Source organism: Acinonyx jubatus, chromosome A2 (assembly GCF_027475565.1).
Source record: "Acinonyx jubatus isolate Ajub_Pintada_27869175 chromosome A2, VMU_Ajub_asm_v1.0, whole genome shotgun sequence".
NCBI classification, from domain to species: domain Eukaryota; kingdom Metazoa; phylum Chordata; class Mammalia; order Carnivora; family Felidae; genus Acinonyx; species Acinonyx jubatus.
Window position 1 is genome coordinate 130,106,120 of NC_069383.1, and position 13,180 is coordinate 130,119,299.

The window sequence follows — 13,180 nt, forward strand, 5'->3', positions numbered from 1 at the left end:
ATCCTCAGAGCTTTTGCATTTTCTTTTCTTCTCTCTCCCTGGCATGATTTCCTTGCTCAAAATTCAGGTCTAAGCTCAAATATTATTTAGCGACCTGTTCCTTCCCCCCACCATACCACATGGCTTTAAACATTTATTTCATAAACACCTATATAGCATTTAATGTGCCAGGTACATCTAAACATTTTACCAATATTTAAGTCACAACAGCCCTATGAGGAAGGTTTATTATTATTTCCATTTTACAGTTGGAAAAGCTGAAGCACAGAGAGATTAAATAGCTCAAGATCATACAGCCAGGGAACCGTAGCTGGATTCAAACCCAATTGGTCTAGTCTCAAAGTTCATATTCTTAACCATCATGCCGTGTTGTCTATCATATTACCTACTTTCTAGCATCAGTAATATGTGAGTGGGGTCACATCGAATCCTTCATCCCGTTTTCACAAATAAAGTTTTATTAGAACACAACCACCCCTATTCTTTAGGATGGGCTGTGGGTTCTTTCATAGCAAAGGTACTGTGGCCTAGTGCCACAGAGATTGTAGGACCTCCCAAGCCAAAAATATTCACTATCTGGCTCTCTGCTGAAAAAGTCTGAAAAAGGTTATAAGCTCCAACAGAGCAGGAGCCTTTCTTGTTTTGTTCAAGCCTGTGTACCGGGTGGCCCCTAACACAGTGCCTGGCACAGAACAGGTGCACAATAAATGTCAAATAGAGGGAATGTTACTCAGTAGACTTCGGTGTCTTTATATTTAGCTCTTGATCTCTTTGACCTTTAAAGGATATGCCTTAACAAAAACCTTTCCAATTGGATCTCTAGGTTTGGAGGTTGCTATGTTAATGCTGCTTATTCTTGGAGTATTGCTTCATGGTGTTTCACTGAGTGGCCAAGAGGAGGCTTCTCCCAAGGCTGATGGCATTCCAGGCGAACCTCTGTTTAACTACGCCAGCATTCGCTTGCCCCAGGAACACATTCCCTTCTTTTTGCACAATAATAGGCACGTTGCCACGGTCTGTAAGAAAGACTCCCATTGTCCTTATAAGGTAGGTATTCATCTTGTTTTTTCTCCTCTTAGTTCTTTTTAAAAGGATTTTAGTCCTGTTTTATAACCTGAACTTGATGGCTGCATTCTGTAAGGTAGTAGTAAGACTTTGTTTGCATCTCATCTAGTGCTGCTAAGTGACTAAACTTTGCTTTTTAAAATGATACCCCATTCATGAGAGTGAGATTTAAAGTCGAAATCACTAATAAAATTTAAAAGCTAAATCACTAATGAAATAAATAGGCAGCCGGTACTATTGGTATTCTCTGTAAACAAAGTAAATTAGATTTCGGACAAAAGGTCTAGGTAAAAGCAACTGAAGAACTTCACACCTCTTCTTTCTTAAACTGCTCCTGAGAAGGTCTCTTAGCATTTAATTTCGGTAATAACACCTCCGCCTCTGTCTCCACCTAATTATGACTGTTACTATGGCCTTCCTTCCGTTTTAAGGTTGTTGGAAAGGCCTCAAATTGGAGCCCATTAAGACGTCTCATGAGGTCGAGGTCGCAGAGATCAAAGCTGGGCCTTGTGAAACGCTTCCTTTCCCATGGAGCCCACACAGGAAGCGCATGGACAGGCAGACCTGGGAATGAGACCAGTCTTGCTTCTGGGCCTTGCAGACAAGCGGACTAAGCTCTCTGGCCAACAGGAGCTGCTGGGTCCCCCCAGGACTGCAGAACTGTCCCGTCTTGTGGCGTCTTGTGGCGTCTCTCCTTATCTTGATTGATGAGTAAAGTTGCTGATCCATCTAATTTGTGGTTCTTTTGATCATAGAAATTTCATTTTGTACTCTTTAGGGACTGCTTTTAGAATCGCTTTGAGCACTGAGAAAGGCAGTTTCATTAGGCTTCTTGAGGAAGTTCCAATGCAAGTGGTCTTTGGGAATGTAGGTAAAGCCTACATTTGGGTTGGGTCACAGACGGACATGGTGTTGGGGGAGTGGTGATTAAAGACCATTGTTGTTAAGAACTTTGAGACTGCCATTCTTAGGATTTATTCTAATGATTTTTATTACATGAATATGTATTATAAGATGTAAGGGTGAAAGTTCTGTAAAGATTTGTTTTCTTCACAGAAAAAACTAGAGTCGTCTCTCAATGTCCGAAAAAGGGAGACTAGTCTAAAAGTACGCGTTTGTTTTTTTAGAAACACTTAGAGAATCTAAAGTTCTGCTGGGGTTATGAGAAATCCTGCAAACCAGAGTTCAGGTTTGGCTACCCTCTGTGTACCTACGTTGACATGGGATGGTAAGCTTCTAGATGGAATCCTCCTCCCCTTTAAATTCTTTATTTATTTATTTATTTATTTTTTTTTTTATTAAAAAAAAAATTTTTTTTTTCAACGTTTATTTATTTTTGGGACAGAGAGAGACAGAGCATGAACGGGGGAGGGGCAGAGAGAGAGGGAGACACAGAATCGGAAACAGGCTCCAGGCTCTGAGCCATCAGCCCAGAGCCTGACGCAGGGCTCGAACTCACGGACTGCGAGATCGTAACCTGGCTGAAGTCAGATGCTTAACCGACTGCGCCACCCAGGCGCCCCTAAATTCTTTTTTTTTATGTCTATTTATTTTTGACAGAGAGAGGGCATGTGTGGCGATGCACAGAGAGAAAGGGAGACAGAGGATCCCAAGCACACTCCACACTGTCAGCACAGAGCCCGATGTGGGGCTCGAACTCACAAACTGTGAGATGATGACCTGAGCCAAAGTCGGACACTTAACTGACTGAGCCACCCGGGCACCCCCTCCTCCCCTTTAAATTATCCTTCTCTGCATTGTATGCTGATGCCCCACTTCCCCGACAAACTCTTTTGGTTTTAGATAGTAATTCTTTTAGATATTAATTTGCTTATACAGTGATGAATTGAAGTTGACCTGCCTCCCCTCCTTCTTGCCACCCTGTGCAGGAATATGTCTTTTTACCTCTACCAAGAGGGAAAAACAATATGGATCACTAGAAAATATTTTACCCCAACAAACACTAAAAAGATAAATTGATAGCTCCCTCTTTTTAAAAAAAAAATTTTTTTTTTAACGTTTTTATTTATTTTTGAGACAGGGAGAGACAGAGCATGAACAGGGGAGGGTCAGAGAGAGGGAGACACAGAATCCGAAACAGGCTCCAGGCTCTGAGCTGTCAGCACAGAGCCCCACGTGGGGCTCGAACTCACAGACCGTGAGATCATGACTTGAGCCGAAGTCGGCCGTTTAACCGACTGAGCCACCCAGGCGCCCCTGATGGCTCCCTCTTGAGTGTGGAGGAGAGTGTGAAGTATATACAGTAGGTAAAGCCTACACTTTGGTTGGGGCACAGATGGACGTGGTGTTGGGAGAGTGGTGATTAAAGACCATTGTTGTTAAGAACTTTGAGGCTGCCATTCTTAGGATTTATTCTAATCATTTTTATTACATGAATATGTATTATAAGATGTGAGAGTGAAAGTTCTTTAAAGATTTGTTTTCTTCACTGGAAAGGCTAGAGTCATCTCTCAACATCTGAGAAAGGGAGACCAGGCTAAAAGTACACGTTTTATGTTTTAGAGACACTTAGAGAATCTAAAGTGCTGCTGGGGCACCAGTGCATACCAGCTAAAGAAAATACAGTAATTAGCAGCTCGTTTTCTTGAGTTCCAGATGACCCTAACTTAATAAATTTCTGTTGTGTATTTTCAGTAAAAGAAAGTAAGTCTGTAACTTATTTTGGTATCTTGATGTCTCAAAGGAGTTACAGGAAGATTATGATAGTTCAAAAAACTTTTAGCAATTTCACCTTTAGAAAGGAAACTCGGGGCGCCTGGGTGGCGCAGTCGGTTAAGCGTCCGACTTCAGCCAGGTCACGATCTCGCGGTCCGTGAGTTCGAGCCCCGCTTCGGGCTCTGGGCTGATGGCTCAGAGCCTGGAGCCTGTTTCCGATTCTGTGTCTCCCTCTCTCTCTGCCCCTCCCCCGTTCATGCTCTGTCTCTCTCTGTCCCCAAAAAAATAAATAAATGTTGAAAAAAAAAAAAAAAAGAAAGGAAACTCAAAGCTCAGAAAAGTGAAAAAGAGAAAAATAATGGCATCTTTGTGACTGCGAATAGGACAGATACCCTTGAATCAGCCCAGGACATATTCTGGAAACAAGCTGACTTTGGATATGCCGGAGAGCGACTGGAAGAACTTCACGTGCTCTGCCAGCCTGAGGAAACGGTGCGTGTTTATTTTCAAATACTCGTTAGTGTTTGGGTTTTCATGTAAAAGCAAGGCTCCATGAGAGGAATCCTTACTCACTTATTTATTGGCTTCAACTTGAAAAAATTTTTTTATGTTTATTTATTTTTTGAGAGAGAGAGAGGGAGAGAGTGAGTGGGGCAGGGGCAGAGAGAGAAGGAGCCACAGATTCTGAAGCAGGCTTCAGGCTCCAAGCTGTCAGCACAGAGCCCAACAAGGGGCTCGATCCCAGGAACCATGAGATCATGACCTGAGCCTAAGTCGGACACTTCACCGACTGAAGCCCTGGCTTCAACTTTTATTTAACTTCTAAAACAAGTTGTTCTGTGTCATTTGGAAGCCATGTCCTCATTTTCACACATATCTCAGAAGGTCATATTTTGAGACAGTTAAAATATAACTAGGTTTAGAATTTTCCTCCAACATAGGCTAAAGAAGATAAATTGCTTCTTTCCAGATTCCCTTGCAAGTCGTTTGGGACGGATGATACACCCCCACCATACTGCTCTGTGTTTGTTTAGGACTTGATGGTTTGCGAAAGCCTTTTCTCCTTGTCAGCTAGCTTGACTTTCGCAAGCCTTAGAGCAGATAGACAGGGCAGGGATTATGGATGCCATTTGACCAGAGAGAAAAGCAAAGTCCTCAGAGAGGTTAAGCAGCTTCTCCAGGACCACGCTTGTAGACTTGTACGTCTAGAACTCAGATACAGATCTCTTTCTGTGTGCTTTCAACCGTGCACTGCCCTCAGTGGGTCAGCCTTGCACGTTGCTAAGAGCCAGTTCTGGGTGGTCAGGAGAAGAGCAGTCTCCACAGGGCAGGGTTCAAAACCTGATTCTTAGAGCACCCAACCTTGCCATGTTTCAGTTTCTTTTCCTTTCAAGCCATGCCTGTGTCATAGCTTATGGTGGGGATGAAATGGAATTCTGCTTGTAAAAATGCTCAGTGTGGGACTGGGTTTCCAGCAAAGGGCTCAGGGTTAGTTTTTAAAGGTTCATGGGTTGTAAGTACTTACTGTTATTCTAAATTTATTTATTTATTTTGGGAAAGAGAGAGAGAGAAGGAACACAAATGAGGGAGGGGCAGAGAGAAGGAGAGACAGAATCCCAAGCAGGCTCTGCACCATCAGCATAGAGCCCAGTGCAGGGCTGGCACTCACGAAGTGCAAGATCACGACCTGAGCTGAGATGGAGAGTTAGACGCTTAACCTACTGAGCCACCTGGGCACCCCTGTAAGCACTGATTATTATTTTTTTCTTTTTTTCTTTTCTTTTATTATTATTTTTTTAATTTACATCCAAGTTAGCATATAGTGCAACAATGATTTCAGGGCTAGATTCCTTCATACCCCTTACCCCTTTGGCCCATCCCCCCTCCCACAACCCCTCCAGTAACCTTCTGTTTGTTCTCCATATTTAAGAGTCTCTTCTGTTTTGCCCCCCTCCCTGTTTTTATATTATTTTTGTTTCCCTTCCCTTATGTTCATCTGTTTTGTCTCTTAAAGTCCTCATATGAGTGAAGTCGTACGATTTTTGTCATTCTCTGACTAATTGCACTTAGCATAATACCCTCCAGTTCTATCCACGTAGGTGCAAATGGCAAGATTTCATTCTTTTTGATTGCCGAGTAATACTCCATTGTATGTATCTACCACATCTTCTTCATCCATTCATCCATCGATGGCCATTTGGGCTCTTTTCATACTTTGGCTATTGTTGATAGTGTAAGCACTTATTATTAAGGTCTCCTATCTGCCAGGGTTCTTGAACCCTGGCCATGTCTCTGACCTCTCAGGGGTCTCTGTTATCTCCAGGCAATCCAGAAAATTTTTAAAAAATTCTTAATTCACTTTCGTTAAGAAGTGGAATATGTGCTCTGTGGTGCTTTGGGAGATACCACGTAATAGAACTTGAAGCAATTGTAGGGAGGTGGATGAACCCTGAAGGAGGAATTTGTGGCTTTAACCTGCACTGCTGCTGACACCCTTACAAGACATTGTTTTGTGTATGCCACATAGTTTGGCTGGAGCCCAGATGTTCTTGTGGCGGGCACAAAGGGAGAGCCATTCCACACCTCACACACCTCCTCCAAGGCAGTTTGTAGAATGCTTTCCTGGACAAGAGCTACAGTGACACATTTTGTGCAATCAGAATATGATCTCTTACCAACTATGGATTCCAAAACACCATGTGGGTTAAGGTTAAGGCCTTGTGTTCATTGGGAATTACGGGAAAACAGTAAGATGGCATTTAAATCCATAAATAAAATCCAGAGCAGATAACAGTTTTTGAAACTGTCCCTATTTCAGCACAAACCAGATTGGTTAAAAAAAAAAACAAAAAAAAAAACCAGGCTCTGGTAGTTGACTCTTTTGCTCTTTTATTACAGTGATTTAAAAAACATTGCCCTTTTACTGCTGTTGAAAGAGAGACTCTGAGAAGTTTTATAGTTTGTAGAAAGCACCTCTTATTAAAATTGGCAACTGCCCTTCCAGCCTTCCCTTTAACGTCTCTTAATGTGTGCATTCTTCTTTGTTGCATTTGGCTTGGCTTTGAAAAATGCTTTTTCTCATAGCTGTGAGATACTGATGGCTCTGAGAGCTTTCTTTTTTTTTTTTTAGAGCACAGCAAAACCACACATAAAGCTCTTGGCCTTAAAATTTGAGATGATATAAATAGTACATTTGGGAGTTTTCCCAGTAACCTAAAAGTGTGCACACTGGCAAAACTATGCTTGACCAGAGTCTGCTGGGGAGGAGAAAAATGCATCAACAGAAGCAGGCTTTCAGAAGCTGTTCTCATCACGTGGTGTGGTTTCAGCCCGAACATGTACATCCTGTCAATCTGTCTAGCAAGGCTGAGTGTGTCCTCGAAATGTTAATACCTGGAGTTATTTTTTTCTTTCTTCTCCACCTTGTTTCAGAATGACTCAAGTCTGGTATGTTCCCGTTATCTTCAGTACTGCAGAGCAACCAATCTCTATCTTGATTTAAGAAACATCAAGAGAGACCATGACAGGTATTTCAATGGTTGATGTTAAAATCGAGTAGAAATTTGGAAATATTTCCAGGTCCAGGGTTATGGCTTGGACTTGCTTCATAGTAATATGGCGATGAGGTCGGGGAATGGGTGGAGGATGGAAGCCCAGTCTAGCCACAAGCTGATCATTGTGAAGCTGGATTATGGGTCCATCAGGTTTCTGTACCATTCTGCTACTTTTGTTTATGTTCGAAGCATTCTGTTTTAAAGAGTTAAATTCTAACGAGGAACAGATTTTGTAAACCACATTAGTTACATCCTGTGTGCTTGAACAGTGATAAAATTTTTCAAACTCCGCTTAATTTTTTGTCATCCACCAGATTTAAGGAAGATTTTTTCCAGAGTGGCGAAATTGGAGGACACTGCACGCTTGACATTCGTACATTGATGTCTCAAGGTCAGCGCAAAAGCCCTCTGCAGTCCTGGTAAGATTTAAAAAATATGTATATATATAAAACATATATATATATATATATATATATATATATATACACATATATATATATATATATTTCTAAAATATTTGCTTTTATTTCTGGCACTTGCAGACCTTGGAAGGGACTTTTAAATGGAAAATGTTACTTTATTTGTAGAGAATTTGGCATCAGCCTTCAGGGAGTGATGGCTACAGAGTGAATCTGTCAGTTGTATTTGAATTAAATATATGTTTATAAAATATTAGGAAGTATGGTACACGATTTACTGACTGCCAATGAAAGAAAAAAAATCTGTTCAAAAATGAAATTTTATTAACTCTTCATAATTGTGCATGTGTTTGGAGAACACATTTTTTATCTTTAAAATTTTTTTTTCTTTTTACATTTATTCATTTTTGAGAGATAGAGACAGAGTGTGAGTGGGGGAGAGGCAGAGAGAGAGGGGCACACACACAGAATCCAAAGCATGTTCCAGGCTCCGAGCTATCAGCACAGAGCTCGACGCGGGGCTCGAACCCATGAAATATGACATCATGACCTAAGCCGAAGTCAGACACTCAACCACCTTACCTTCCAGGCGCCCCAGGGGAACACATTTTTTAAAGAAATAAGTATTTAATGAAGTACGTAACAAGCATATAGAGAAGGGTACAGTTTGGATGATGAAGAAGTGAACCTAGCTGTATAACTCTTACCCTGGTGAAACATAGACCATCACCAGCACCCAAGACTCCTCTTCAAAGGGAAACCCTGCCCCGACTTTCAACACTTCTGATCAACTTTTTGAACTTTATATAAACTGGAGAAAATATTTTGATTTAAAACATATTTCTGAAGTTTATTTATATACTTTGGGAGACAAAGAAAGAAAGAGCGCAGCAGTATGAGCAGGGGAGGGGCAGAGAGAGGAGAGAGAGAATCCCAAGCAGGCTCTGCACTGTCAGTGCAGAGCTCAATGTGGGGCTTGAACCCAGGAACCATGAGATCATGACCTGAGCCGAAATCAAGGGTCGGATGCTCAACCGACTGAGCCACCCAGGTGCTCCTAAAACATTTTTACTAATTCTTTGGTCTAATTGACCGTATCTAGAAATTAACAAATTAGGGTACTTTAAAAAAACTTTTTTTTAAAACTTTTTATTTGGAAATAATTGTAGACTTCCAGAAGTTTAGATAGCGCAAGGAGTTCCCATTGTACCCCATCCCAGCTTCCTCTAATGATGATATCTAACATAACCACAATGATCAAAACCAGGAAATTGACATTGTTGCAATAATATTAAGTAAACATATTTGAATTTCACCAGTGCTTGCATGCACTCTTTTTTATTTTTGGATGCATAATTCTGTGAAATTTATATCATACGTCTGTGTGCATGCAACCACTAACACAGTCGGGACACAGAACTGTTCTGTCATCTCAAAGAAACTCCCGTGCTACCCCTTTAGTCTAGCTGAGCACTCAGTTCCAGCGTATATGTTACATTTTCCACGTGCCACCGAGCAATTGTCCAACAACAGCTGGCTGTCCTACAATTCAACTCAATTCTGACACCATCTACCCAGAGACAACATCAGATCCCACATAGGTTAAGAGCTCAGTCCCACAAGACTGTCCCCCCCCCCATTTTAGACCCCAGTTACAAGCCCAGGGGATCACCTGTGCTTCTGACTGATCCATCGGCTGTAGATTGGGTTAGATTTTGCTAGAGTGGCTCAAGTAACTTAGAGAAATATTTTGCCTACTAGACTACCAGTTTATTCTAGAAGGATGTAGCTCAGGAACACCCAGATGGAAGAGTTGCATAGAGCAAGGTGTGGGGAAGGGGCGCAGAGCTTCTGTGCCTTCTCCAGGCGCCCCACGTGTTCCCCAACCCAGAAACCTTCCAAGTCCTCTCCTGTTAGGTTTTCGTGGGGGCTTCCTTACCTCCATGACAGTGGATTCAAACTCCAGCCCTTCTTTATTCCCCTAAAGTGTGGGGGTGGGACTGAAAGGTCCAACCCTCTAATAATGGTGATTCTGATTGGGTGATGTGGTGATTCTTCTGGCAGCCAGCCCCCAACCTTAGGGAGGTCGGAAAGTGCCTCAGCGTAACAAAAGACACTTTCCTGGCTTTGAAATTCCAAGGGCTTTCTCCCTTGGCCAGAAATGGGGATGAAGACCAAATATGTATATATCTTATTATAAATCACAATATCACAAGTCACATAGCATAGTCTTATTTAATGTTAATTTTTGAGGCCAAACATTCATGCTCAGCAAATCCTTCAGGATAATAATCTGCCATACATTTATAGGGCATTTTACAATCTGCAATGCAGTATCTTCCTTAACTGAGGTTAAAAATCAAAATTCACCTGAGTAACTTTGAAGATCCTAGTTGGCTTTATTCGGCGATTCATGAATTGGGCAGCCTCCCATCTAGCAAACAGAGAAGAGCTCCAAGAAGCTGTACAAAATGCTTCTGCTTTTGTAGGCAGAAGGGGGCAGGGACAAGAAAAAGAGCAGATCCCTTCATCTTCCTGTGGGGGAGGTGGACTCTGTGTGGTAGATGGCCTTGTTGGTGCTGACCAGAAAATTACGGACTGGCTGCTTAAGACTCCATTCCTAGAGAAGTTGGAAAGTGTAATTAGGTTAGGCATTAAGGTTCGGTTTGGTGACGTGGGCTTAGCACAAATGACTCCATTTTGGGCCTCTTTTTTCTTTTCAACACTTAATGTGAGTTTTGCAGTAGGAGTTCCTCTACTGCAGTGAGCTGTTTGATTACCTAGTATGTTTCGATATCTGATTTCACATGGTGGTAGTTCCCTCTGGTGTATTTATATTAGTAATTTATTGCCATGTAACAAATTACTCCCAAATATGCACTAGGGTATATTTTCATTCATTATCTATTTGATAACAAACTACTCCAAGATTTTACAGTTTAAGACAACAAACTTTATTATCTCATGAAGTTTCTGATGGTCAGGATTTGGAGGCAGCTTAGCTGGCCGGTTCTGGCTCAGGATCTCTCACAAGGTTGCAGTTCAGCTATTGACAAAGGCTTAGCCATCCCTAGGCTCAAGTCGGCTTGGAGACTCTGCTTCTAGGCTCCCTCATGTTGTGGTAAGTTTCACTTTCTCTGTGTCTGGTGCCATGTTTTTGCCACATGGACCTCTCCCTTAGTGCTACTCACAGCATGGTAGCTGGCTCTGAGAGACAGAGAGAGAGAGAGACTAAGCACGTGCCCTAGGATAGAGGCTTCGGTCTTTGTGTACTCTAATCTCAGAAGTCATATACCATCATTTCTGCCATATTCTGTTCATTGGAAGTAAATCACCAAGTCTGGCCCACCCTTAAGGGGAGGGAGTTAATCTCTACCTCTTGAAGGGAGAAGTATCAGAGAATTTGTGGACCTATTTTTGAAATCACCACAATAATTCGGCATTGTGTGTATTTTAACAGGATTTGTTTGATATTTGTTTTACATCAGTTGTCTCAAAAATGAAGAGTTATAATCTTTAGGTTAATTATCTTTTGGCACATGCCCATGATTATCTTCTTTTGTAGGGAAGAAAACTGTACCATATGGTCCCCAAAGACATTTTCTGAGAAAAAGGCTTTACTTTCTAAAGGGAGGCTTAGCTGTCTGCTGTCTTTCTGAGGCACTCAATAATTTTTGGAAAGCCATCTGTTTTAGAATCCTAAAGTCTACCACAAGATCACAAGAAGGCTTTTTGAATCTTCCCACTTTACTGGTAGATTATTTAGCCAATGCATTGTGTAGATTTCTTTTTTGTCTGGAAAATTCCTGCTTTACCTTGTACGTGAAGCTGTCATCTTTCTTCCTTGTCTCAATCTTAAAATCATTATCAAGTTATATAAATGTTAGTAAGTTTGAGAAGTTCCACTTGTCTTCATAAGAGCATATTCTAGAAATAAAGTCCCCCTAATGAGCACATCCTGAGTCACAGTATTATAGTAGGAAGTTCAGGAGGATCCCTTTGAAACTATCTCCCAACTCTTAATTCCAGGTTTGCTGAGTTACAAAGCTATACTCAGCTCGCCTTCAGACCCATAGAAGCTGCTGAATGTGACGTTGTTATTGAAAAACCAACCTACTTCATGAAACTGGATGCAGGTGAGAAGTTAAACTTGCCTGTTATTTATTTATCAGTGAATAAGGCATTGTTCCTTCTTTGATATGTGTGTGTAGTGATTTCCTGTGACTTTCTGGGAGGCTGTGTGACATTAAATAGTGGGTTTGGTTTTTGAAGTGGGTTCCTTCTCTGAAGAAGGGAGCTAGTTTGAACTTCCCATTATATGATACTTTTGGTATTTTATTTTATTTTATTTTATTTTTATTTTTATTTTTTTAATTTTTTTTTTTTTAATTTATTTTTGAGACAGAGAGAGACAGAGCATGAACAGGGGAGGGTCAGAGAGAGAGGGAGACACAGAATCTGAAGCAGGCTCCAGGCTCTGAGCTGTCAGCACAGAGCCCGACGCGGGGCTCGAACCCACGGACCGTGAGATCATGACCTGAGCCGAAGTCGGCCGCTTAACCGACTGAGCCACCCAGGCGCCCCGATACTTTTGGTATTTCAGTGGAGACCTGGACATTCGTATCAGATGACTCTATCAGAATCAAAAGATGAGAGAAAAAGGTCTATGGACACCTTCTGTAGCTAAATTTACCCCATCTGGTTTCTGCAGTAACTTGATTTGTGTTGTGCTTCCTTAGAAAAAATTTAAAAGGAAAAGCCATGTATATATCGTGGGTAGGAGAGGAATGCCCTTGCTCTTCTGGCAGACTTTCTAAAATCCTTTCCATGACTGAAGGGAAATGAAAATTCCTCTGAAGTTAGCAGTGCAGTGTATTATTAGGGGCAAAAAGTTAGTTACACTATTTTCCCATTTGTACCTATAGCTTCTGACTCTCAACTTTTAAGGACAGCTTTAACTTTGTGAACCAGTTGTCCCAGAGAGGAGAAACGTGGATCGTGCTATATTATGTGTCTTATTATGAGAGAAAAAGATCATGGAGTGCCTGGGTGGCTCAGTCAGTTAAGTGTCCGACTCTTCTGCTCAGGTCATGATCTCACAGTTCTTGAGTTCAAGCACCGCATCGGGCTCTGTGTTGACGGCATGGACCCTGCTTGGGATTCTGTCTCTCCCTCTCTCTCTGCTCCTCACCACTTGCTCTCTCTTTCTCAAAATAAATAAAAAAAAGATTTGAAAAGAGATAAAGGTTATTCTGCCATGCCATATCAAAATGCATGAGGGGCCGGGCTTCCAGTGAAATATAGAGAGTTCTCTGTCACAAATATTTCAGAATTACTATAATGTATTGATCATATTTTTAATGCTTCTGTTTTCTGAAGCTGTAATTCTTATATAACAAAGCATTAGGTTCAGAAATCAGACCCGTTGTGGTTTTTGGAATGAGAGCAAGTAAGAATGCTGTGTTC

At 41.5% G+C, this 13,180-nt stretch overlaps 1 protein-coding gene across 3 annotated transcripts in view; it reads left to right on the forward strand.

The window, feature by feature from the left end:
- EOGT (EGF domain specific O-linked N-acetylglucosamine transferase) overlaps positions 1-13,180 on the forward strand; it is a 38,512-nt gene that overhangs the window by 3,434 nt on the left and 21,898 nt on the right. For all 3 annotated transcript variants that reach the window (XR_008297053.1, XM_027039205.2, XM_015072443.3), the window contains exons 3-8: positions 824-1,047; positions 2,193-2,293; positions 4,125-4,233; positions 7,174-7,268; positions 7,610-7,714; positions 11,744-11,850. Coding sequence is in view for 2 of the 3 variants with exons in the window: in XM_027039205.2 (XP_026895006.1) it covers positions 824-1,047; positions 2,193-2,293; positions 4,125-4,233; positions 7,174-7,268; positions 7,610-7,714; positions 11,744-11,850 (741 nt within the window). In the remaining variant the exon portion in view is untranslated. The remainder of the gene's footprint in view (positions 1-823; positions 1,048-2,192; positions 2,294-4,124; positions 4,234-7,173; positions 7,269-7,609; positions 7,715-11,743; positions 11,851-13,180) is intronic.